The sequence below is a fragment of the Oncorhynchus mykiss genome, chromosome 18, assembly GCF_013265735.2.
Source record: "Oncorhynchus mykiss isolate Arlee chromosome 18, USDA_OmykA_1.1, whole genome shotgun sequence".
In the NCBI taxonomy this organism is placed as follows: Eukaryota; Metazoa; Chordata; class Actinopteri; order Salmoniformes; family Salmonidae; genus Oncorhynchus; species Oncorhynchus mykiss.
The window spans coordinates 47,799,779-47,827,051 of NC_048582.1; the positions used below are offsets into that span (position 1 = coordinate 47,799,779).

The 27,273-nt window shown below is 42.2% G+C and overlaps 1 protein-coding gene and 1 pseudogene across 1 annotated transcript; one reads left to right on the forward strand and one right to left on the reverse strand.

The window, feature by feature from the left end:
- Positions 1-1,034: 1,034 nt before the first annotated feature.
- Positions 1,035-27,027, forward strand: LOC110496400 (delta-type opioid receptor-like). Its single transcript, XM_021572277.2, has 5 exons — positions 1,035-1,624; positions 24,263-24,495; positions 24,764-24,886; positions 25,300-25,594; positions 25,757-27,027. The coding sequence occupies exons 1-5, from the start codon at positions 1,380-1,382 to the stop codon at positions 25,995-25,997; spliced, it is 1,137 nt and encodes a 378-aa protein (XP_021427952.2). The 5' UTR covers positions 1,035-1,379; the 3' UTR covers positions 25,998-27,027.
- On the reverse strand, positions 7,301-8,583 carry LOC110496399 (annotated as a pseudogene).
- Positions 27,028-27,273: the final 246 nt, after the last annotated feature.

Consider the following 27,273-nt stretch of genomic DNA (forward strand, 5'->3'; position numbering starts at 1 on the left):
AATCAACACAGTAGGAGAGGAATCAATTAAATTATGAAATGAAGAAAGTGAGTGGGAGAGAGAGAGGGGGAGAGGTAAGAAGCGAGTGAGAGAAATAGAGAAAAAACTAGCGACACAGAAACAAAAAGAAAGACAAGAAAATCTGTACCTCTCTCTGATATAAAATATTACGCTCTGAGTCATTTGCATCAATCTAGTGTCCAAATACTGGTACCGTAGCATATCAAGTCTCGTAGCTCTGCTAGCTCTATCAATCTCAAGCTTTGAAACACAGGTAGTACATATACAGTGCCTTCGGAAAGTATTCAGAACCCTGTAATGTAACAAAATGTGGAAAATATCAAGAGGTCTGAAACTTTCCGAAATCACTGTATGAGCCATGTTACAATTCCCACCAAGAGGGTTAACCCTGTTGTCCCAATGGTAGGGTGATGGGGTAGTATTCCACAGGTGATATTCATCTGAGAAATATCAATGATTATAAAGAACATTAGCAAATGTAGGCTATCTAATGGGGGGGGGCAGTTTTTCCACAAGTATTTTCCATTAAGATTAAAATTGCCACATCAAAACCAGCTGAGGCACCATTCAATTCCTATTTAGGTTATTTTCTCCATGTGCTTGCCAAGCACCAAGCCTAGAACTACACATCTAGACAAAGGCTAATTCTATCATTAATAGGCCTAGGCCCAGTATTATTTCATTCAAAGTACTGCATTTGGTTATTTATTCAAATAAACTTGCATCATGTTATTGTCTGTGAACAATATGTTTATCATGTGTTCTGTCACATAGTCTACGATAAGTGTAGATATTAATTGGCTTCTTCAGTTCAGCTGAATAGGATAAAACAATTATCAGCCAACAATGCACAACTTTGATTTCGACATATAAGGTTGGTTATAAGAAATGACATGCAGGACCGGATGGGGGGTAACATAAGGCGTTTGGAGAGCGAGACAAATCACCATGTGCACCTTTTCCACTAATGGCTACCGTCAACACCACACAGACCGATCATCCTGAGAACAGGACTCCTCTCTTTCAACTGGACACATGAAGGAACAGTTATTGGATCATCATTTTCTGTGAAATCTAAGCAGTAGTGAAAACACTTTTGCTTTCTTATTTTTTGGGTGGTAAAGTCTGTCATCATTCTGTTAATCAGGATCGACCGATTGGTGAGACAGACTAACCGACAAACTCGCCCTTTGGCGCGTAAGGATAAGTACACACCTTCCAACCAATAAAACGCCGAGTAGGCGAAACAAAAGCGCAAGTCGTGCCCTCCTAGCCGACCAGTAGTGCTTGGTGAAGTTTTCAGCACCACGAACCAGAGAACAGAGACAGTCACAGACGCGGGCGACAATAGTATAACCATGGAGCCATCCACTGCCCCCGGTGCTGAACCGGCTGATTTCGAGTTGTACTCGGTGATTCCATCCAATGTCACCTACCCGGACAACGAGATGGGGTTCGAGCCCAACGGAGGAAACTACACCCATCAGCTCCCGGTTCAGATCGCCTCCAATATTATAGTAGCGACCTCCATCACGGCGCTCTACTCCGTTATCTGCGTTGTGGGATTGCTCGGGAATGTCCTTGTGATGTACGGTGTGGTGAGGTAAGGGCTTTCTACTGGAACTCTACTTAGCCTATTATCATTGGTGACAACTTACTTTTGATATTGTATGCCTATTATTGTCCGTATGAAAATGTGTGAATGCATATCCTTTTGGGGAAATGCGTGATAGAAAAAGTACTTTTCTCCCAAAAACTTTTAGGATATAAATGAATCGTTTATTTCGTATGGAAATTCTGTTTTTTTTATAGTACAATATTTTATGTGTGCCTCACCATGTTAGCTAAGCATAACGATGATTTGTCAAATGTAAGCACAGAAAATCAATCTTCGGTGACTTGACGTTGCTACACTGTATTATACATTGTTTGGCAAAAAAATATATACTTTGCTTTCGTTCAACGATGATACATTTCTGCTGGTTAAACAGTGAATCAATGTTTACTCGCGCTTGAGAACCAGAGGAAAGATATGGAGTCTGGTGGAGTGTGTGTGCTTTTGTGTGTGTGTGCGCGTCTACTAGCCTACGTGCATGCTTCGGACTCGCTTTTATATTTCACATGCAGTCGTCCTCAGTTCAGGCCGATTCCAAAGTGCACGCGCGCGCAGGGGCGCGCACACACACACACACACACACACACACACACAGCATATGGCTGGAGAGCTGGGCCAGGTCAAGCAGGGAGTCTCTTTTACCTCCATCTCTAGCTGGTAAATATGACGGCTTTCTTTCGTTTGATTTAGTTTGAAGTGAAAGGATTATACTTAAAATACTCCTCAAATTGGGCTAGCTTTAAAACATATTTTATTTTAAATGCTCCAACTTTACAGACATTAAGATCAACATGATTCAAATTGCAATTACTGCCATTATTATTGGCTATTCCCGATCTGCACCCTCCCTTAATTTAAATAGCATTGATGTCAGTGATGTGGTTACTGTTTACGATGACCTTACCATGCTGAGTGTACCCTTAACCTGTTGAGGATATGGCAGATATACGCCCCCTTTGGAGAGATTGGGTACCCCTAGTAAACTGGAAAAAAAATCTTTCAAAAATTGTTAATATATGCAAATAAAAATTATTATTGGATAGAAAACACTCTAAAGATTCTAAAACCGTTGGAATTATGTCTGTAAGTATAGCAGAACTCACAGGGCAGGCATTCTTCCAAACTAGTTTCTGTGGCCATGAAAGTTGGAGCAACTTTGACGTCATGCCCCCACCCCTCCCAACCAGCTATGATTCTGGGGACACTTTCTATCTCTTCCGCTAGATGTCCTCTTTCATTAGAGCTTCAAACCGTTCAAATCGCGCGAGAATTGACCCTATGGGAGTGAAATTAGTGCGTGCCACGAGAGAATAGGCTGTGCGTATGGGCGCGAATTGGTCACAGTCATTCCTTTGTTTCCAGCACTGAAGAGAAGGGCAGACGATGGGCGATTGAATTGAAGTTTGTTTTGCACGTCTAAAACATCATAAAGCTTGCTTCTGCACTTAGTTTGACCTGTTTAGTCGACATATAATGTGTAATTTTGAAGTTTTGATGCGCAACTTATCCGGACCAGAGGACGTTTTGGGTGCATTTCAGCTGATGTTATTAGCAGTAGCTAATACAAAGACGCAAGACTTGAAACCAAACGATGTATTGGGTAAGTATGAAGCCTTCCAGAACATTCTGAACGAAGACCATCGAAGGTAAGGGAATATTTATGCTTAAATCTGTGTTTCTGTTGACTCCAACATTACGTGGAAATGTAGCTTGGAACTGAGCGCTGTCTCACAATATGGAATAGTGTGCGATTTCTGTAACGTTAAAAATAAATCTAACACAGCGGTTGCATAAAGAAGCAGTGTATCTTTCTAACTATATGTAGAACATGTATATTTAGTCAAAGTTTATGATGTCTATTTTACGTTATCTTGCCGCGCTACATAGATTTCCTGCGGGCGTTTTTGAGTAATTTCTGAAGGTGAACTCACTGTAAATGGACATTTATGGATATAAATGGCATATTATTGAAAAAAAAAAATATGTACTGTGTAATATGTCATATTACTGTCATCTGATGAAGATTTTCAAAAGGTTAGTGAGCGATTTATTTTTTAATCCTGCGTTTGTTGATTGCATGTTTTGGCTATTGAAATGAGCTGTGTCTGGTGGTGGTTTTACATATATATGTGCTATGTTTTCGCCGTAAAACATTTTAGAAATCTGACTTGCTGGCTAAATGAACAAGATGTTTATCTTTCATTTGAGCTATTGGACTTGTTAATGTGTGGAGGTTAAATATTTTTAAGAATATTTTTGCGTTCCATGCGCCACCGTTCCAGCTGCACGTGGGAGGGTTGATTCCCAATTGGGAACCAGTATCGTAGACAGGGTTTAAGGAGAATAATTATGCCCACATAACTAAACTGCTTGAACCACTGCACCACAGGCGACTCCCTCTGACATGTTTAACGACATGGCAGGCTATGGCCAAACTTTGGGGACTAAACCCTCACAGTGTACTAAACTGAACCCTATTAGTCTACTAAACTGTCTGGCATTATAAGACAGTGAGTGTCAAGTCTAGTAAACTGGACTTCCTCTTTATTGCCCACTGCAGTCAGACATTATAGAACAGTGACCAGTCTAGTAGCTCTGAATCCACTAATAGCTTTAGGGTTGTGGTCAATTCGGATTTGTTTTATTTCATTTAATTCCAACAATGAATTTGAATTGAATTGGCTAAATCCCACAGGAAGCAGAATTTGAATTGAATTGGCTAAATCCCACAGGAAGCAGAATTTGAATTGAAGGAAGTATAATTGGATTAAAACCAATTAAAACAAATTCAACTAAGATGTGAAACATGAGTCTCGTTCATTTAAAAAAGATTTTATCAAAAGGTTATGCCACTTATTAAAGCAAAGAATAGACATACCATTTCAAATATTAATTAGATGATAACTCAACGATGTCAAGCAGTATTTTTCTTTGCCGTGAGATGTTAGATTCTTCCCTTCCATACTGCAGTGTTTAACCTAATGCATTCTGGCATTTTTCTTTCTTTCTAACATTTTGAACATTAAGGGAATAATGGATAATTATAGACAACCCACAACACAATTGTAGAATATTTCCAGACCACTATAATTATTTACAATTATTTTACGAGAATGAGTTTTGAAAATGAAAATGTTCAACCTTATGTTATGCGGAGTGAAACAGGGGAACCCAAGAGCAGACTCAGATTAGGAAACTGAGATGAAGTAACCAAGGTATTTATTGAAACACAGGGGGAAGATGGAGTGCAGGCCAGGGGAAGCTCGGGTGGGTTGCAAGGAACCATATGCGGAGGCTGAGGCTGTAGCGAGAGGGGTTTAGACAGGGTAAGCAGGTCCGGAGGGGAATCCAAGGGAGTAGTAGAGTGGGGAATCCAGGAGAGGATGACGAGACGTGGAACTGTGGAGAGGGACCACAGTCAGAGCGGGCGGAACTGTAGTGGAGAGGAAAACAGCGCCAGGCAAAGAAAACAGGCACAACAGGCTCTAACAGTAACAAATGAATAGAAGCATAGACTGACTGAGCAGAGATTACGATCTGGCAGCGTGGAAGTGGCAGGGCTGAGTATTTGTCGAGGTCTTGATTATGGAACAGGTTACAGCTGGTGGGGATCTGCTCTGACTCCAGCACACCTGTCTCCGCCCGTACAATCACACACACACACTGAGAGAGAGTACTGTGGCAGCAGGTCAAGGAGACACAGAATTAGCAGTAGAGGGCATTGTAAGAGCAGATGGGACACCTTATGCTAAATGGTATTGTAATCTTACATGATTTTCCATTTAAAATTTACACAGAAACCAAACCGGCTGCGTGCGTGTGCAATCGTGCGCCATCGTGCTCCATCGTGCGCCATTGTGCGCCATCGTGCATAAATGTATTTTGTCTCCCCATACCAAACGCGATCACAACACGCAGGTTAAAATATCAAAACTCTGAACCAATTACATTAATTTGGGGACAGGTCGAAAAGCATTAAACATTTATGGCAATTTAGCTAGCTAGGTGTTGCTAGCTAATTTGTCCTGGGATATAAACATTGAGTTGTTTTTTATCTGAAATTTACAAGGTCCTCTACTCCGACAATTAATCCACACATAAAACGGTCAACCAAATAGTTTCTAGTCATCTCTCTTCTCTAGGCTTTTTCTTCTCTTGACTTTATATTGCGATTGGCAACTTTCATAAATTAGGTGCATTACCGCCACTGAGCTCGTTCGTCTTTCAGTCACCCACGTGGGTATAACCAATAAAGAGATGGCACGTGGGTACCTGCTTCTTTAAACCAATGAGGAGATGGGAGAGGCAAGACTTGCCGCACAATCTACATAAAAAATAGAACTGACTTCTGTTTTAGCCCTTGGCAATGCAGACGCTCGTTGGCGCGCGCAAGCAGTGAGGGTGCAATAATTGAATAATATAGATTTCTAACTTTATTTAGCAGCTCTAGCCTTTAGCTCAGTGTGAATGTTGCCTGTAATACATGGCTTCTGTTTGGGGTATGTACGTACAGTCACTGTGGGGACGACGTCATCGATGCACTTATTGATAAAGCCAGATGTGGTGTACTCCTGAATCTCATCGGAAGAATCCTGGAACATGTTCCAGTCTGTGCTAGCAAAACAGTCCTATAGTTTAGCATCTGTTTCATCTGAACACTTTTTATAGACCTAGTCACTGGTGCTTCCTGCTTTAATTTTTGCTTGTACCACGAATCAGGAGGACATGGTCAGATTTATGGTCAGATTTGCCAAATGGAGGGCGAGGGAGAGCTTTGTATGCATCTCTGTGTGTGGAGTAAAGGTGGTCTAGAATTATTTTACCTCTGGTTGCACGTTTAACATATTGAAAGAAATTCGGTAAACCTGATTTCATTTTCCCTGCATTAAAGTCACCGGCCACTAGGAGCGCCGTCTCTGGATGAGCATTTTCCTGTTTGCTTATGGCGGAATACAGCTCATTTATTGCGGTTTTAGCTCCATCCTCGCTCTGTGGTGGTATATAGACAGCTACGGGAAAAAACAGATGAAAACTATTTGAGTAAATAGTGAGGTCTGCAGCTTATCATAAGATACTTCACCTCAGGCAAGCAAATCTTTGAGACTTCCTTAAATATCGTGCACCAACTGTTGTTTACATAAATGCAATGGCCCCCGCCCCGTGTCTTACCAGAGGCTGCTGTTCTGTCTTGCTGATAGAGTGTATAACCCGCCAACTCTATGTTCTTAATGTTGTCGTTCATTCACGACTCGTGAAGCATAAAAACAGTTTTTAATGTCCCGTTGGTAGGATATACCTGCTTTCAGTTCGTCCCATTTATTTTCTAGCGATTGAACGTTAGCTAGCAGAACGGAGGGCAAGGGCAGGTTAGCCACTCGTCGCCTGGTCCTCACAAGGCACCCTGATCTTTTGCCTCAGAATCGCCGTTTCCTTCTCCAGCGAGTCACGTGGACCAGGGCCTGGTCGGATGTCAAAAGTATATCTCTCGCGTCCGACTCATTGAGGAAAAACTCTTGTTCAGTTTGAGGTGAGCAATCCCTGTTCTGATGTTTAGGAGTTATTTTCGTCACAGGAGATGGTAGCAGCAACATTATGTACAAAACAAGTTACGAACAACGCAAAAAAAAATTGCATGATTGATTGAGGGCCAATAAGACGGCAGCCCTACCCTCCTGCAATGGTGACCAGGCCACTGTGGATCCTGCAGATGGACTGAGTGTCTTTAGAGTTGGGCTCAGTGACCAGAGGATGGATACCAACCTACACTGCCAGGACGTTTCCTCTCCTCTCATCTCCTTTCTATATCAGGGCTGAGGTACAATAGTTGCAGACTTCGTTCAGAATTAAGCTGATGTCTTCCTCTCTGGGGATGGTGTAGGCAGTGACGTCAGAGGGCCCGTCGTCCGTGATGGTCATCATCTCCCAGGGCAGGAAGAACATGACACGGCCATCGCTGGTTGCCGGGTCCAGGAGACCCATCATGTCAGGACTGTAATAACCAGGGATGACTATGTGAACCCCAGCACTGGGCTGACAGATTTTAGCGTTCTTCCCGTCATCCATTTTCCTTCGAGAGTCAGTGAACAGTCCCGTGGAGTTGATGACACATTTGGCTCTGACGTCAAATACATTTCCTGTGATAACGTCCCTGCAGCGTGCCCCACAGATCTTCTCCTTGCCCATCTCAGCACTTGTCTTCTTCAGCAGGTGGACCACCTCTGTGTACTGTAGTTAGCGATTGCAGCAGTGTGTCTGGCTGTTGTCAGGGCAATCTGCATTGTTATGCTGTCCATCATAGTAGACGATGGCTCCCACCAGCTTGTCTTTCTTCAGCACGGGGAAGAGTTCCAGGGCCTTGTTCTTACTGAGGACAGAGCTACTCTTCAGACACTGGCCTCCAGTCACCAGGTCTTACATCTTTATACTAGCTCAGTAGTATGGCAGCTGCCACCATTTGTAAACATGGAACATAATGGGTAGTGGGGCGATGAGCGGCGATGTCTAGCAGGTTGGAGCGCTCATGGAGAGCATCTTTCACCATCATGTATTGCATAATCTAATGTAATAATGGCCTTTTGGAGGTAGTATACTCTTCCGTGGCTGAGCTTGGTGCTCCGGCTGCTGGTCCCCGATGAGAAACCATTCCTCTCCACCAGGGCAGTCTTAAGGTTACGTGTGACAACACATCCGGAGCTCGCGGCCTGTCCCCTTATGACGAGGACATCAAACTCTTCAGTGTCTTGCAGGGTGGAGAGCTGAACCTTTCTGGTTGGGAGCTCATCTTTAAATGGCTGCTGTAATTCCCCCTTCCGCTGCTACATACACCAGCCTGTGCCCATTTATTCTGTGGCTTTCTGTATTCTGACAGTTTGTGTTAGGCCCAGAAGAGCAGCGGCCGTCCCGGTCCGCATGATAGCTGTCCCTTTCAAGGCCTTCCAGAAGGCCATTGATCCTGATCCTGGAATGATTTTCAATGTTCAATTGATGATAACAACAGCAGGAGAGCCAAAAAACGGTGATACAATTCACAATATGATTTTTTAAATGTTTTATGGTGATGTGCAGAATAAGTAAGCCATTTGAATTTCAATGAATTTCTTTGAATTCAATTCCACTTCCTTTCATTCAAATTCTATTAAAATTCTGCGGCCTGTTGAGTGTATCCAACTCAAATTCAATTCAAATTCATGAATTGAATTGGAAATAAAGAGCAATCTGCAGAATTGACCCCAATTCTGTAATATATTATAGTTCAATGGAGCTTGACGGTAAGAGCCAGTAGGCTACCAACAGTACGAACCTTTCTCTCTGGTTGTCAGGAAAAATATACATCTATTGGCCTCTTCTGCTGTCTACTGTGAGATAATAAAAGGGGTTTTCATGACAAAGGACATTTGTTGGTTTCTCCCAGAGCCATTTATTTTTAAGAGAGTTCGGCCAGGTTTTAGAACGGACGCCATGTTTATAATGCATGCCCAATACATTCCGTCTTTATTCTCAAAGTGTTGGCAATGTAACAATATGATACTGCCTCCAACAGTTCCCTATGAAATAACCCGCTATAAACAAGCACAACATACCATCTAGCCACAACCACTTTAATGCCTTCTGCATTCTGCATTCTTCTTCTTCTTCTTTTTGCACATGGACTACGTTACCATGACAACCACCCCAAAATTTAAGGAGACAGAGAAAAAAAGAGAGAGAAAGATTAAAGGGAGAGATAGAACGAGGAAGATAGCAAAAAACAGAGACAGACAGACGGCGAGATAAACAGTGAGAGACAGAGAGAGAGAGAGAGAGAGAGAGAGAGAGAGAGAGAGAGAAAGTGGGAGAGAGAGAGAGAGAGAGAGAGAGAAACAGACAAATTTAGTCTTTTATTAGGATCCCCATCAGCTGTTACTGAAGCAGCAGCTACTCTTCTTGGGGTCCACACAAAAATATAAACATGACATAATACATAACATCATTTGACAAGAACAGATCAAGGACTGAACTACACACATTTAAAATGGATAGGAGGAGTGTGGAGAAAGCTGTGACGTCGAGTTGGGTTCGATGCGTTCTAATTGTCTGGAACACAGGAAAAAAAACATTGACTAGTGGAGTAAAACGAGTGCGTTAGCCACCACAGTGAGTTGCTAATGTTCATTCACTGTGAATCGTGATTGACATTGAATATCAGTTTTAAAAGCACAGCATAGTGAGTAATTCAGCTTTTTATGAGTGTACAGTATATCCCCTCCCTCCGTTCTAGAGAGCTGTTGACTGTATCCATCTGGCTTTCCAGGTAGGCTAAATCACACACTCAAAGTATTTGAAAGAAAACCAATACTATTTGAACCCAGGTGTAGCCTGCTCCAGATTGAGAGCTAACTGGTGTGGCTGTGAATGTTATTTTCTAGTATCCACGCTAGCATCACTTATAATGCATGCCCAATACATTACCTCATTCTGAGAGGTATTCTAGTGTTGATATTGGAACAGAGCTGAAGAAGTCCTCTGTGATTACTGACTAAGGGGACTGACGGGAGAGCTGAGAGCTGGAGCTGACACCACCACTGCTGTGGATCATTCAACTGTAACACAGCCCAGGTCTGCAGCACTCCTCCTTACCTGACAGTCAGCCATCCAAGTCACACACACACACACACACACACACACACACACACACACACACACACACACACACACACACACACACACACACACACACACACACACACACACACACACACACTCACTCACACACACACACACACACACACACACACACACACACACACACACACACACACAGAAGCAGTATGAGTGTAGAGATGATTGTACCCAATGTACAATGCTATGACTTACATCTTACAACTTTTTACAATCACTAACATCCTTTTGTCCAATCTGTAGTCACATTTTCTAAACGCTAAACACAATTAGCCGTCTGTTGTGGACCATACCATTAACACAATTCATGGTGTTTTCACAGAATATGCTGTCAATTCTATTTATTTTTTTATTTTAAAAATTAAGGGGAATATGCAATCAATTAACACATTTCTAAAATGCTTACATTTTCTTTACATACAAGCTTACCCAATACCTAAGTTATGGATGTTTATTTTGTTATTTACAAATGCTTGCACACAGCATGCCTGAAATGAAGACCTAATATTCAAAACCTTACAGTTTTTTTCGATTGCTAAACGACAGTGGGCACAACTGGAGTCACATGTGCAAAACTCTAACTACAGTCTGCACTACCAACAGTCACCTGAGCTAAACAGTTCACATCACCTGCAAAACTCATTCCAAGCAACACAACTCTTAACACATGGCTCAAAACACGCTCAGTGCAGCCAAACACTATGCACAACCCTCACTGAGATAACACACACTGTCACTCAGAACACACTGAGAGTAAAAACACTAGCATCAAACACCAATACAGAAAATACAAACTTTTCATCTTTACAGTTTGAACAATTTCAGTGACTTCATACAAAGTAATATTTTCTTCAAAGAAAAGAGTGACATTCTTTCACATGATTTATTACAATTTTTAGAACATAACAATTCTTTAAGGTAAATGAAAATTAGCAGTTTGCTTCAATAGTCTGTAGTAATTTACGGAATTACAGTAATGAGAAAAAAAAGGTTGAAACTAAAAGTACATACTGTAATTCGAACAAATAATTGAGGGGCTAATCCTGCCTCTCTCTAGCATCAGACCACAGGTTTTCTTCAACATCACATCTAATGTTTTCTCTTGCCATGCACCTGGGGAAGAACCTTCTGGAGTGCCTTATCCATCCCTGTCAGTCCTCTGGACTCGTGTCCTCACATCCGGCACGCATGGCTTCCAAAAGAGACATTTGGTCATGTGGGTGGTGACCAAACACTTTCCACCTCCAGGCAGAGAAAAACTCCTCTATTGGGTTGAGGAAGGGTGAATATGCAGGAAGGTACAAAACCATAAATCTGTGATGTGCTGCAAACCAATCTGTGACAGCTGCAGAGTGGTGAAAAGCAACGTTATCGCAAACTATGACAAAAACCTTTTGGGGGGGTTTCTTACTGGCTCCCCCTGTTCTGCTGGCTCTAGCTGATCATAGAGCTGTTCTAGGAAAGCTATAAGCCTTTCTGTGTTGTATGGGCCAATGAGTGGTGTGTTAAGAAGCAAACCATCATTGGCCATTGCAGCACACATGGTGATATTTCCCCCCCTTTGGCCTGGAACCTCCACAGTGGCCCTTTGACCTATAACATTCCTTCCTCTGCGCCGTGTTTTGGCAAGGTTAAATTCAGCTTCATCGATAAATACAAATGAATGTGGTCTTTCCAGTGCTTCCACCTCCATTACTCTCTGAAAAACAGTAAGTGCACAGTTTTACTGTAGAAATGCTAGTGTTTTTTTTTACTGTAAATATTTTGTATAGCTGTGTACGTAACCTCAGACGTCTTACCTGGACATATTGGTATCTTTGCTCTTTTACCCGTTCACTGTTTCTCTCGAACGGTACAGTGTATAACTGTTTCATTGTAACTTGGTGTTTCTTTAGGACTCGAGCAATAGTTGTTGTCCTGACAGAATTAACATTTTCAAATATATCATTATCAGCCAGCACTCTATCTTGAATCTCCCGCAGTTTTATTGCATTGTTGACAACAACCATGTCAACAATAGCATTTTCCTGCCCATCTGAAAATATTTTCCCTCTTCCCCCTGTTGGGGGCAGCCTTTGGGTCCTGTTGTAAAAATATATTTTACAGTCAAACTTACTGTAATATATATCTGTGTAAATATTCTATAATTGCAATACAAAATAGATTCCTGTAATGTTTTCATTTACTGTAAGGATGTAACTCTCACCTGTTTGCATGATGGAAAATTCGCATTACAGATGCCACTGTGGATCTTTGCAGATTGGGTTGCACCCTCAACCCTGTCTCTCTCAATGAGAGACCATGGTTCACGACATGGTCTATAAGTGTAGCCCTTATTTCATCTGAAATAACAGCTCTTTGTCTTCTTTGTCTTCCTCCACGCATCCGCCCTCTCCCTGCCACCCTTCTCCCTCCACAAACCCATCTTCCTTGTTCCATTTCCAAAATGAGTCTTTCTGAGCTCTACCTATATATACTGTAATATGTGTGTGTGTTCACTAACAAGTCTAAAACAAGACACCTGCTTAGCCTTTCAGCTGAAATTGCAATCAGCAGTGTTTGAAAGGTACAAGGCTGAAATCTATTCCGTTTTGAATGTGTGGTTCACAGTTTTGACAGCAGTGTGTTAGCATTTGAACAAAGTGCTGTAAATCCACAGTGTTGTGCAGGTTGTGGTTAAAGTCATGGGATAAGTGTGTAGAGTTTTGAAAACTGTGTTCAAGCAATGAAAAACGAACTAGTGTTTGGTCCACATGAACTGCTGCTGTGCAGACTGTAGTTAGAGTTTTGCACATGTGACTCCAGTTGTGTCCACTGTCGTTTAGCAATCGAAAAAAACTGTAAATATAGTATAAAGTAGAGGTCGACCGATTAATCGAAATGGCCAATTAATTAGGGCCGATTTCAAGTTTTCATAACAATCGGTAATCAGCATTTTTGGACGCCGATTACATTGCACTCCACGAGGAGACTGTGTGGCAGGCTGACTACCTGTTACCCGAGTGCAGCAAGGAGCCAAGGTAAGTTGCTAGCTAGCATTAAACTTATCTTATCTTATCTTATCTTATTAAAACAATCAATCTTAACATAATCACTAGTTAACTACACATGATTGAGGATATTACTCGTTTATCTAGCTTGTCCTGCGTTGCATATAATCGATGCGGTGCCTGTTAATTTATCATCGAATCACAGCTTACTTCGCCAACCGGGTGATGATTTAACAAGCACATTCACGAAAAAAGCACTGCCGTCGCACCAATGTGTACCTAACCATAAACATCAATGCCTTTCTTAAAATCAATACACAAGTATATATTTTAAACCTGCATATTTAGTTAATATTGCCTGCTAACATGACTTTCTTTTAACTAAGGAAATTGTGTCGATTCTCTTGCATTCAGTGCAAGCAGAGTCAGGGTATATGCAGCAGTTTGGGCCGCCTAGCTCGTTGCGAACTGTGTGAAGACCATTTCTTCCTAACAAAGACCGTAATTGTACATAATTATGACATAACATTGAAGGTTGTGCAATGTAACAGCAATATTTAGACTTAGGGATGCCACCCGTTATATAAAATACGGAACATTTCCTTATTTCACTGAAAGAATAAACATTTTGTTTTTGAAATTGTAGTTTTTACCATATTAATGACCTAAGGCTCGTATTTCTGTGTGTTATTATATTATAATTAAGTCTATGATTTGATATTTGACAGAGCAGTCTGACTGAGCGGTGGTAGGCAGCAGCAGGCTCGTAAGCATTCATTCAAACAGCACTCCTGCATTTCACTCAGCATTCCTGCATTTGCCAGCAGCTCTTCGCTGTGCTTCAAGCATTGCGCTGTTCATGACTTCAAGTCTGTCAACTCCAGAGATTAGGCTGGCAATACTATAGTGCCTATAAGAACATCCAATAGTCAAAGGTATATGAAATACAAATGGTATAGAGAGAAATAGTCCTATAAATACTATAATAACTGCAACCTAAAACTTCTTACCTGGGAATATTGAAGACTCATGTTAAAAGGAACCACCAGCTTCCATATGTTCTCATGTTCTGAGCAAGGAACTGAAACATTAGCTTTTTTACATGACAAATATTGCACTTTTACTTTTTTCTCCAACACTTTGTTTTTGCATTATTTAAACCAAATTGAACATGTTTCATTATTTATTTGAGACTAAATTGATTTTATTGATGTATTATATTAAGTTAAAATAAAAGTGTTCATTAGGTATTGTTGTAATTGTCATTATTACAGGAGTAGTTGGACCAGGAAGAGGAGTAGTTGGACCAGGGAGAGGGGTAGTTGGACCAGGGAGAGGAGTAGCTGGACCAGGGAGAGGAGTAGCTGAACCAGGGAGAGGAGTAGTTGGACCAGGGAGAGGAGTAGCTGGACCAGGGAGAGGAGTAGCTGAACCAGGGAGAGGAGTAGTTGGACCAGGGAGAGGAGTAGCTGGACCAGGCAGAGGAGTAGCTGAACCAGGGAGAGGAGTAGTTGGACCAGGGAGAGGAGTAGCTGGACCAGGGAGAGGAGTAGCTGAACCAGGGAGAGGAGTAGTTGGACCAGGGAGAGGAGTAGCTGGACCAGGCAGAGGAGTAGCTGAACCAGGGAGAGGAGTAGTTGGACCAGGGAGAGGAGTAGCTGGACCAGGCAGAGGAGTAGCTGGACCAGGGAGAGGAGTGGTTGGACCAGGGAGAGGAGTAGCTGGACCAGGCAGAGGAGTAGCTGGACCAGGGAGAGGAGTAGTTGGACCAGGGAGAGGAGTAGCTGGACCAGGCAGAGGAGTAGCTGGACCAGGGAGAGGAGTGGTTGGACCAGGGAGAGGAGTAGCTGGACCAGGGAGAGGAGTAGTTGGACCAGGCAGAGGAGTAGCTGGACTAGGCAGAGGAGTAGTTGGACCAGGACAAGGGAGAAGGAGAGGTAGGGGGAGAGGAGTAAGAATGCGTGGTGGTGTTTAAAGGAGAGTAAGAGCTGTTGTCACTGATGACGTAAGAGCCACCACCACGGACCATGTGATAAACCACGATCTATCGCTGAGAGATGCTGGTGAAAGAGTCCAGCCTAATCTCATACGGTCAACCGTGGCTTCCATTATCCATAATTTTCAACAAACCAACAGGTATGTAATGCATTTCACAAGGACTTCTCCTATCATTACTGTTGCTATGTTCCCACTATAACTGTAGGCCACCAGACCCAATGCAAATACATATGTTGTTTTTTGTTCCTCTAAAGGACGCAACGTCTTCCTCCCTCGTAGGAAGAGGAAAGCTCCTCAGTGAAGACCAAGAGCATGCCATTGTAGGATTGGTCATTGCTGACAATGCAGTAAAACTGAGAGAAATTCAGACCAGAATTGTAAAGGACAACCTGGTATTCAACAATGTGAAAGCATCATCCTGACTACCATTGCTCGGACTCTGACCAAATACAGAGTTCGAATGAAACAGTTGTACACAGTTCCTTTTGAAAGGAACAGTGAGTGGGTCAAGTAACTCCGGCACCAATACGTACCAGGTATGGTGTCTATCCAATATGTCTTGTTCTATAGTGAGATTTACACTATGCTACTCTACATGTAAACATGGGTTACAGTACATACAGTAGGACATACTGAAAAGCATTTACACATACTGTGTTTGATTCGTTTCAGAGAGTCAAGGAGTTGGAGGCTAATCAAAACTCACATGAAATCATTTATGTAGACGAGGCAGGGTTTAATTAAAAACTTCTTAGGGCTAGGCCCCTTTTTTCTCCACTTCCTGTCTGAATGACGTGCCCAAAGTAAACTGCCTGTTACTCAGGCCCAGATACCAGGATATGCATGTAATTGGTACCATTGGAAAGACAACAATAACAGAATAGATATGGTAGGAGAAAATCCAAATAAAAACCAACCGCAAATAGTTTTTTTGACAGCTGATGCTCTTACAATGGAAAGTATAGGGGCATACTGAATTCTAGCTCCCAGGATGCATTTCCTATGGCTCCCACAGGTGTCAGCAGTCTATGTTCAAGGTTTCAGGCTTGTAACTTCCAAAATGAATAAGAAATATCAGTTTTAGTACAGGGACACAGTCTTGGAAATGTGTGTATGTGCGAGCGATGAAGAAAGAACGCACCTGATAAAATCGGTTTCCTATTGAACATACTTCTTTCCGTAAGAAATTATATAGTTTGATTACATTTTAGGGTATCTGAGGAATATTTGAAACATATTTTGACTTGTTGAAACAAAGTTTAGGGGTAGATTTTCGGATTCCTTTCTCTGCCTGTTGAACGAGTGGATTACTCAAATCAATGGTGCCAACTAACCAGACTTCTTGGGATATAAAGAAGGATTTTATCTAACAAAATGACACTACATGTTATAGCTGGGATCCTTTGGATGACAAATCAGAGGAAGATTTTCAAAAAGTAAGTGAATATTTAATAGCTATTTGTGAATTTTAAAAACTGTGAGGGTGGAAAAATATTTTGATGTGGGGCGGCGTCCTCAAACAATCGCATGCCATGCTTTCGCTGTAATGGCTACTGTAAATCGGACAGTGCAGTTAAATGAACAAGAATTTAAGCTTTCAACCGATATAAGACACTTATATTTACCTAAATGTTTAATATCCATAATTTGTATGATTATTTGAATTGCACGCCCTCCAGTTCACCGGAAGTTGTCCCGGTAGAGGAACGTCTAGCCCTAACCTGGCAAAAGCACGTCGGCGGGGAAGAAATGTCATCGGGAAAAGGGTCCCCGTTGATATGCCAGGTCAGAGAGGAGCAAATATCACAATGTGTGCTGCAATCTTGAGTGCTGGTTTGTTCCTGCAGAAATGTCAGATTGAAACCTACAACAAGCTTTTGTTCATAGATGACCTCCACCAACAACTGGTGCCAGAAGCAGAAAGGGAAAAGGTGGGCAGGGAACATGAGGACATTTGTGAATGTATGGGACAATGTAGCATTCCACCATACACATGCAATCACAAACAGGTTTGTAGCCCATCTAAGAATGGTTTCCCTTTTCCTCCCCCCCTACTCACCTTTCCTCAAACCCATTGAGGATTTTTTTCTACCTGGAGGTGGAAAGTGTATGATCATCGGTCACATGACCAAATGTCCCTCCTGGATATGGATGCCGGCTGCTGACACATCTCAGCTGAAGACTGCCAGGGGTGGAAAAGGCAGGCCAAGCGTTTCTATCCAAGGTGCATAGCGAGAGACAACATAAGATGTGATGTGGATGAGAACATGTGGCCAAATGCTGAAGATGGTATAGATTAGAACACGATGGGGCATTTTAGAGTTTTTTCCCTTCTGGAACCAAAGGTCATGTATGTTGGATGTGTTGTTGATCCAAAGGTCATGTATGTTGGTTGTGTTGTTGATCCAAAGGTCATGTATGTTGGATGTGTTGTTGATCCAAAGGTCATGTATGTTAGATGTGTTGTTGAACCAAAGGCCATGTATGTTGGATGTGTTGTTGAACCAAAGGTCATGTATGCTGGATGTGTTGTTGAACCAAAGGTCATGTATGTTGGATGTGTTGTTGAACCAAAGGCCATGTATGTTGGATGTGTTGTTGAACCAAAGGCCATGTATGTTGGATGTGTTGTTGAACCAAAGGTCATGTATGTTAGATGTGTTGTTGAACCAAAGGTCATGTATGCTGGATGTGTTGTTGAACCAAAGGTCATGTATGTTGGATGTGTTGTTGAACCAAAGGTCATGTATGTTGGATGTGTTGTTGAACCAAAGGACATGTATGTTGGATGTGTTGTTGAACCAAAGGCCATGTATGTTGGATGTGTTGTTGAACCAAAGGTCATGTGTGTTGGATGTGTTGTTGAACCAAAGGTCATGTATGTTGGATGTGTTGTTGAACCAAAGGTCATGTTTGTTGGATGTGTTGTTGAACCAAAGGTCATGTATGTTAGATGTGTTGTTGAACCAAAGGTCATGTATGTTGGATGTGTTGTTGAACCAAAGGTCATGTATGTTGGATGTGTTGTTGATCACTGGCAGTAATTTCATGTTGCTAATAAAGCTTTTACTGCAGCAAATCTGTCACGTACTATTTTTTCTACTGTACATTCTATAAAGTAAAGATGACTCATTCACTTTTAGATAGTATGTTGCCAAAAATGCAAACATTCGACACTCAACCAAAAAATGTGGAGTGGTTTACAGTAAAAAGAAACTGAATTATGAAAAACTATGGATTTCATATTGTCTATTGTATGCAGGCAGAACTGAAACATGAAAGTAATGCAGTTTTTGCAATGTAATCAACTGTTAGTATTTTGAAAGCCGTTGTGCTATAATTGACTATATGTTCCTCTTGGATAGAAAACATGAATTGATTAGATATTGAGTCGGGTTTGGCGTGTTTTGATAGAATGTTTTTTTGCATTTTGAAATGTAGAGTTGGTCTTCAATGAACAAAATGTGGTTTTGAGCAGAAATGAACTATTTTGCTAATTGTGTGATGTAGGTGTGTTGCTGTGTTAAGAGTTTAGAAAAAGTATCTTAAGTATAGGTAAACGCTTGTTAGCAATTGTTAAAAACTGTAATGGCTAATGTTACGAATGTGTGGGGGTGCAGTTGATAAAATGTCTTGCTTGAGTCGTGTAGCTGGGGTACTACAGTAGGTGGTGTGCTTGGTTTATCATTACGTAGGGAATTAGTAGAGCTGTCTCAGGGGGAAAGCTCACTCCAAAACTGTGGAGAATCATCCCATAAGTTTGAGTAAGATTACCTTCAAACTCTGGTATACACCATAAACTGCCATCGTATGGCTCTGATTAGGTTGAAATCCTTTCTTTGGAGAAGTGTTTACTCAAACACACAAAGATGATCAATTCCAGCCTGAAATATTGTACCCAGTGGAGTGGAAACTTTATTGGGGTGTTTTTTAGGATGGGTGTGAGTTAACACCAGCTCCCGTGTCTTGCTGCATGTCTCCTCTCTTACTCGGTAGAGTGCGTGTGTTCTACTTCTGTCCCGTCAGCTTGAAGAACACAGCGAGAGCTCTGGGATGAGTAGTGTGTGTTTGGTCAGGGAGGCGGTGGGAAGCGATGAGGGGTAGAGGGCACTGCCACAGAGTATGGAGAAAACAGTGGGGGAGAGATTATGACAGATCAGACTTCCTGCTGCAAAGACAAATTGTTACACCTTTCCTATATTCAAGTTATTTGAAACATATTCAAGTTATTAGCCTCATGAACATAGAAAGATGGTTGCAGTTTCTGTGCCACAACTGTTCAATCTTTTAAATACGTCTTTACTGGTAACCAGAATGTGTTATGTGTTATATGGCTACAATTTGATTTTTTGAAGTGTGTTCTTTTGATTGCTTACTAAAAAGCTATTGTTTACCTTCTATATTTCTAAATACATAATGTATATTTGTTTGGCTACCAACCAGATCATATTTTGGCCCAACAATCCCCAGGTCTAAATGCTAATGTCTCCAATTCGTAGTAAACTGGCTGATTGAAACACCCTCACAACAGAGTGTGTACTCACAGTGGATGTCTACAAGCAGTGTGACTAACTCGGGTTCGAGTCTGCGTCTCCATAGAACCACACGACTCTGTTAGCCTTCTGAGCTAAACCCTCAGTAATAAGTCATGAAGCAAACACAACTCTTCCTCAACTCATCTGGTTAGTTATCAAGCAAGAATGTGTCACTATACCACTTCCGTTACAGCAGTAAGATATATTTTCATGTTTTGCTGCCTTTTAAACTGTCTGAAAGTTACACACTGTGGACTGGAGCCCAGCGAACAAGGTCAATATTGGGATGAGTGATTAGCTAGTGGTGACAGAGTGTGATCAATGACTCTGGGTGTACATGCCTAACATACAAATGATGCCTGTGGTCCGATGAAGCTGTGATCAATAAGGCAGTAATCAATATTCACCAGCGTCAAGAGAAGGAAACGTTCCATCTCCATCCCGTTTCTCCTGGAACCAAGGCCACTGACTGGCATTTTTTAAATGACCCTCTGTTCCCTGCAACAGTGAATCTAACACACGCGCGCGCGTGTGGGGACATAGAGGTTGCCTCTGTCCAAGGTTGGATACGCCATTCTAGGAGATACTTCCCTCGATGTTTGGCAAGAGAAAACGTATCTTGTGATGTGGACAAAGTATTGTGGCCAGACCCAGGCCGGAGAAGAGGCCGGAGAAGAGATGAAGCGTAGCTTAGCACTGGTGACTGCCCCCCCGGGACCCCACACACACAATTGTGTTCTTTACTGTATTCTAAATAATATACTTTTGGTTTACATATGTTTAAGGTTTTGTTGTATGCTATTGTATACAACAGTAATGTTTGGCCTAATAAATATTTTCTGTTTCTACATTGAATTGGCGTTTACAGTGTACTTGTTACCCCTCTCAGCAGATTACTTTCACCGTGGAACATTGTATTGAAATGTAGATATAAGCCTATGAAGGACCAAAGAGCTTTAGATTTAGAACAACAGTGTTTACATGGTATATCCAAAAATGTGCTATTATGAAAGCAGTGTTTGCCATTTGAAAGCAGTGTTTGCCATTCTTTCTGACGTGTGTTTATGGCATTTTGAATGCAGTGTTACATTTTGAAGGAGATGTGAGGCATTTTGCATTTTGTGTGTGCAGTTTTAGGAATTGTGTGTAGAGTTTTGAAAAAAGGAGACAGTTTTGAAAACGTGTAAAAGCAGTTGGGAAAAACTGTAATACGACGTTGGAACAAATATCCCACAGTTTTTTTTCAAGCTTCCAACAGGGAGGATGGACATACAAAAACACCCCTATAAACTTGTGACATTAGCTAACTACTACAGGTCCAGAACCAGTTAAAAGGATAGCATTAACAGAGTAGGCACTGTGGGCAAATATCAAAGCTCATCTTCTCCCTCCTTTTCTGTGATTAATGCACAGCTGTCATCAACATAGCACGTTGTGATGAATCCTGCCTTGATGCTGTAACCTGCTGAGAAAATGCTTCGGGTTGGCAGCTGCAACCCCCGTAAAAATATCCAAGCCAGTTCCCTGAACCGACTGTACCGTACAGTGCTGTACAGAACACCGTATCCTTTTACCATCCTGCCAGTACTGGTGTGTTTCAGCTCCGGTTTGTGTGACACCGTGCATATGACATCATGGCTCTTCCCCCACCACCCACCCACGTCTTCTCTCCTTCTCTAGCCACTTTATCAACATCCACCCACAGAGCCCAGAGGCCACCCACTCGATGTGTCTCTCGTCACATCTCCGTCTCAGTGTGCGTGTGTGCAAGAATGTGTGTGTGCATCATGTGTAAGCCCTGGCTCCTGTAACATTGGCTCAAGGCAGATGGAAGTAGGCCATGGTTTAGACAGTTAACACCAGAAGGGACTTGGTGGTGAAGGGGAGGTGTGTGTGTATGTGTGCGTGTGTGTGTGTGGAGGGAGTAGTGTAGGAGTGTAATCCCGATCACGCCAGCTTAGGGCTGGCGATGATGATTCTACATATGCAGATAGCAAACCCATCCAAGGGGTATAACAACGGCCTCTGATTCACTGTTGTTTTATAAATATGATAAATATGAGACACTGCTGACAGTGGAGCTAGGGAGCACAGACAGATTCATAGATTAAGTTATGCTGAATCAAAGGGTTCTAACAGACGGAGAAAGAAACCTCCCATCAAGAACAATAAAAATGTCTGTATCCTGCTATATTGTGCCTCAGAACACATCTGAGCACCAGAAACTCCAGGCAACAGTTTTAATCTGGCTCTGACTCGGATGTATAGCCTACTGCTGTTTGCGTATTGATGCTCTTATAATGTGAAGAAATAGCCTCTCTGTTGCATTAGCCTAAAAGTTTTTTTGATGCGGGTGTTTATATTAATTTGGGATCTATCGCATCCCACAACTGTCCCGGAGTACGTATGGAATATGTTTTTCTCACACAGAAGGACAAGTTGACCAATAGGTTAGGTAAACTGAATGTACTATGGGGCATTTTAGATTGACATACCTGTAGGCTAGTGTTTTTGCTGTTCGTCAGACATACTCATCTTGTTGGCTGGCGAAAAGTACATTTAGACAGTTCTAAGATATGCACCTCGGAATTCAGTAAGAAGGACACATGCAGTTGCGTCCCCGGTGTGTCTGTCTTCACTTGTAGCCTACTTTGGAGCTGAGATGCCTGTGAGAAGGACCCAAACACGTGACGGGCATTGGCTAATAATAATTCAGATTTATCCCATGATTGACACGTCTTTCAGCCATCTGTCATGCGTATACAATCGATCGCCCTCCACCTGATCAATAGAAATATGTTATTATGTCTCGGGGAACTGAGATGATATGTATGCAATAGGCCATTTTGATCGTCTCAGTTCATCTCTCCATGACATTAGGCAGAATAAGGACAGCGAAGAGACTTTTGTGAGCAAGAGAAGCACAAGGAAAGATAAATCCACCCCAGCTGAGAGCTCAGAGCTCTGTGTCTTATCATACTACATATTGATTAGTTCCTTAACTACAGGGAGAATTCAGTACAGAAAGGAGGACATTTATCTAATTCCAACTCCAAAACCAATTGTGATTAAATCGCAACCCTCCCCTGATCGAGATCGAGGACTAGAGCCTCCAGTCGTCTGGTAATTCGATGTGTGTGTCTATGTGTACATTGGCATGCTTGTCTGTGTGTCTTGATGAGATGTATTTTGACCAAAAGGAATAGCAGGTCAAGTGCAGAGTCAGTAAGGTTTAACACTTCTGTGGGAGCCATAGGAGCAGAAGAGTAAACAGCAAATGACCAGCAGCTCTCAGCAGCAGGCACTCGACAGCCCTGCCCCTTCTCACCCCTAACCCACCATTAGTATAATACGCAAATGGGATGCCTAAACATGGGATGGTCATCACAATTCTGGCTCTAGGTCTCTTTGCTGACTTCCATTATAGCCCCAGTCCCCAGAGGGAATTAGCTGGTAGTGTTTATATAGTACGAGCTGTAAGTGTCTGTTTATACATGTTATCGACCAAGGAGAGGAAAATTAACAGGCTACAATGTATTTATTACTGAGCAACAGGGAACAGTTAGGTTTGGAGCTTACAGTCACTGTCAACTACTGACCAGCGCCCAGACCTGATTTCCATATTCCAGTAAATGTTGTTTACTTCATTCTGAGTGTTGTTTGGTTTAATTTTGTTGTCATTTTGGCTTTTGAAAGGCAATAGCTTTTATGGTGAACACACACATCTGGACCATTGACTAAATGGACTTAATTTATCCACAAAGCCGTTCAGCGGAGTGCAAATATCTACTCGACAAGCACTGTACTCTTTTAGGCAAACAAATGACAACACTAATGTAGTCTGTACCTCTACAGCCTTTTACATACAGACCCACGGGCAATGACTAACAGAATACTGTTTTGAAGACAAAGTCAGTTAAGATAGAATATACAGTTGAAGTCTGAAGTTTACATACACCTTAACCAAATACATTTAAAATCAGTTTTTCACAATTCCTGACATTTAATCCTCGTAAACAATCACTGTTTTAGGTCAGTTAGGATCACATGCTCTTGAGAAGGTCTAATTAATAAACACTAAAGAAAACTTATCTTTGAGGGAGTTTCAGAAATTCTAAATTGGCTTATTTTAGAGGAATAAACCAAAGAAAATCAGAAGTAGTTATGATCTAATACAGACCCATAGTGGGAAATGTTATCAAGAAAATGTTCATCTTAAAACAGTGATCATGATCTGATCATGTCAATGCTTTACCAAAACCATACACTGAATTATGTGGTTAGAGCAATTTGTAGCTCACTAATGCTTTAATCTCTAATCACTCATTCAGATAGAAATAGAAATGTTTCCTGAAAACAATTAGAATAGCATGTTTTGCTGTTCCACCCATGTTCAACACACAGCAAAAGATCAATTATCTTTACTCATCTGCCTCTGTCCACAGATACACCAAGATGAAGACATCCACCAACATCTACATCTTTAACCTGGCTCTAGCGGATGCCCTAGCCACTAGCACACTGCCCTTCCAGAGCGCCAAGTACCTGATGGGGACCTGGGCGTTCGGAGAGGTCCTCTGTAAGGTGGTCATCGCCATTGACTACTACAACATGTTCACCAGCATCTTCACCCTGACCATGATGTCTGTGGACCGCTACATCGCTGTGTGCCACCCAGGTAAAGGGAGAGAAGCATTCCACATGGGACCCTATTCCCTTTATAGTGCACTACTTTTAACCAGAGCCTAGGGAGGCTCTGGTTAAAAGTAGTGCACTTAATAGAGAATAGGGTGCCATTTGGAATTCATCCTGATCAACTCCTATCCTCTCGCGTAAATAAATGAAAGGGTGCTTAGAACCAATAATCCACCACATAAAATTTAAAAAAGGCCAGCAGTCACTGTAATATATATTGCAATTGAACCGTAATTTCCTGTGTCACCCAGTGAGAGCCCTGGAGTTCAGGACGCCTGCCAAGGGTAAGATCATCAACGTTCTGATCTGGGTTCTGTCCTCTGCCATCGGAGTGCCCATCATGGTCATGGCTGTGACCAAAACGACAGACAGTGGTGAGACAGCATTGTTAAACTTGCACGTTTTTTTACACTTCTTTCAAAAGGATTTCTTGTATAGCCTCACCCATGTTGGAGTTTTCATCATTTGAAACTCAACATGTTTTTGGGAATTTGTCTGTTAAATTCTTTGTTTTTTAATCCCATAAGGGGATAAATCCCTCTTACTGCAAAAATGTACAGTATATTAAATATTTGGTCAAAATATAAATTATCTCTAAAACATAAACCTACTACAGTCTCCTCTCTAGAACTGTCTGTTTTTTAATCCCATTAAATAAGGGGATTAAGTCCCTCATCCTGCAAATTTACAGTATGTTAAATCTTTGGTCAAAACCCCTCTCTCCGCCTTTCACCACTCTCTCCGCCTCTTCACCCCTCTCTCCACCCCTTCACCCCTCTCTTCCTAGGTCAGACTATGTGCATGCTGAAGTTCCCCGACCCTGACTGGTACTGGGACACGGTCACTAAGATCTGCGTGTTCATCTTTGCCTTCATCGTCCCTGTCATGGTCATCACCATCTGCTATGGTCTGATGATACTGCGTCTGCGCAGCGTCCGCCTGCTCTCCGGCTCTAAGGAGAAGGATCGCAACATGCGCCGCATCACCCGCATGGTCCTCGTGATCGTCGCAGCCTTCATCATCTGCTGGACACCCATCCACATCTTCATCATCATCAAGACCCTGGTGGAGATCAACTCTACGTAAGAATTTATGTTTTGTGGTATTTATTTTCTTGTTAATTTTACTGTGTGCTTGTATTGCTTTTTAATTAATCTTGCTTATTTTATTAGGTCAAATTACTTGGAAAAAGGGCATAAAATAAAATGAATTATGCATCATTTATCATTGCTTATTATTAACAGGAACCCCTACGTGAAAGCCAGTTGGCACCTCTGCATTGCGCTGGGCTACATGAACAGTAGTCTCAACCCTGTTCTCTACGCTTTCCTGGACGAGAACTTCAAGAGGTGCTTCCGGGACTTCTGCCTGCCCTGCCGGACCCGCGTGGAACGCAACTCCCTCAACAGGGGTCGGAACGCCAACAGGGAGCCCGTGTCAGTCTGCACTCCGACTGTAGCTGGGAAGGAAAGGAAGCCTGTATGACTAGGCATGGACCAGATCCCTTGTGGTTCTGGTTCTCAATCCAGGAGGGCCCAGCAAGACTTGCAGTCTGAGGTCACCCAGATCTCCACAACAGAGTTCTGACAGGATAAGCATTGATTTAGTGAGACTCACAGAGTTGTCAGTAAAGAGGGGTCCAAACCACACCATTTTTTTTATTTTTTTGACCACATAATTGATATTCCTCCCAGTGAGATTTAGGAATCTTCTTTATTGTTGCTCAGAAGAAGACAGATTCAATGTTTCACCATAAATCGTTTTCCGCTATCCAGAGACAATCTGTGACGGTGCCAGAGCTTTTGAGTAGCGCATTTCTGGTTTGTGACAAATGGATGTCTGGCTGCAGAGAGAATACACAGGATGTTGTCAAGGACAGTGGTCCAAAGAATGCCACTTGGTTTCATCATTTAGTCATCCTTGTTTGTGACTGATGACAAGCTGCAAAAATATGGGACTGGGGATGTTTTTAAATATAGGCAACAGGGTAAGGGAAACCACCAAATGAGTAGACACAGTGCATTCTACAACTATTCAGACCCTTTTCTACATTTTGTTACGTTACTGCCTTATTCCAAAATGTATTCAATTACAGCCTCAAGTCTTCTTGGGTATTACGCTACAAGCTTGGCACATCTGCATTTGGGGTGTTTCTCCCCTTCTTCTCTGCAGATCCTCTCAAGCTCTGTTAGGTTGGATGGGGAGCGTCACTGCACAGTTATTTTCAAGTCTCTCCAGAGATGTTTGATCGGGTTTAAGTCTGGACTCTGGCTGGGCCACTCAAGGACATACAGAGACTTGTCCCAAAACCAGTCCTGCGTTGTCTTGGCTCTGTGGTTAGAGTCGTCCTGATGGAAGGTGAATCTTCACCGCAGTCAGGTTCTGAGCCCTCTTGAGCAGGATTTCATCAAGGATATCTCTATACTTTGCTCTGTTGATCTTTCCCTTGATCCTGACTAGTCTCCCAGTCCCTGCTGCTGAAAAACATCCCGACAGCATGATGCTGCCACCACCATATTTCACCGTAGGGATGTTGCCAGGTTTCCTCGAGACGTGACGCTTGGCATTCAGGCCAAAGAGTTCAATTTTGGTTTCATCAGACCAGAGAATCTTGTTTCTCACGGTCTGAGAGTTCTTTAGGTGTCTTTTGAAAACTCAAAGCTGGCTGTCATGTGCCTTTTACTCAGGAGTGGCTTCCGTCTGGCCACTCTACCATAAAGGCCTGATTGGTGGAGTGCTACAGAGATGGTTGTCCTTCTGG

Coding starts and splice junctions, on each gene's coding strand:
- LOC110496400 (XM_021572277.2), top strand. CDS start 1,380: ATGGAGCCATCCACTGCCCCCGGTGCTGAACCGGCTGATTTCGAGTTG. Junction 24,887..25,299: donor GACCAAAACGACAGACAGTG/GTGAGACAGCAT, acceptor CTCTCTTCCTAG/GTCAGACTATGTGCATGCTG. Junction 25,595..25,756: donor CTGGTGGAGATCAACTCTAC/GTAAGAATTTAT, acceptor TATTATTAACAG/GAACCCCTACGTGAAAGCCA.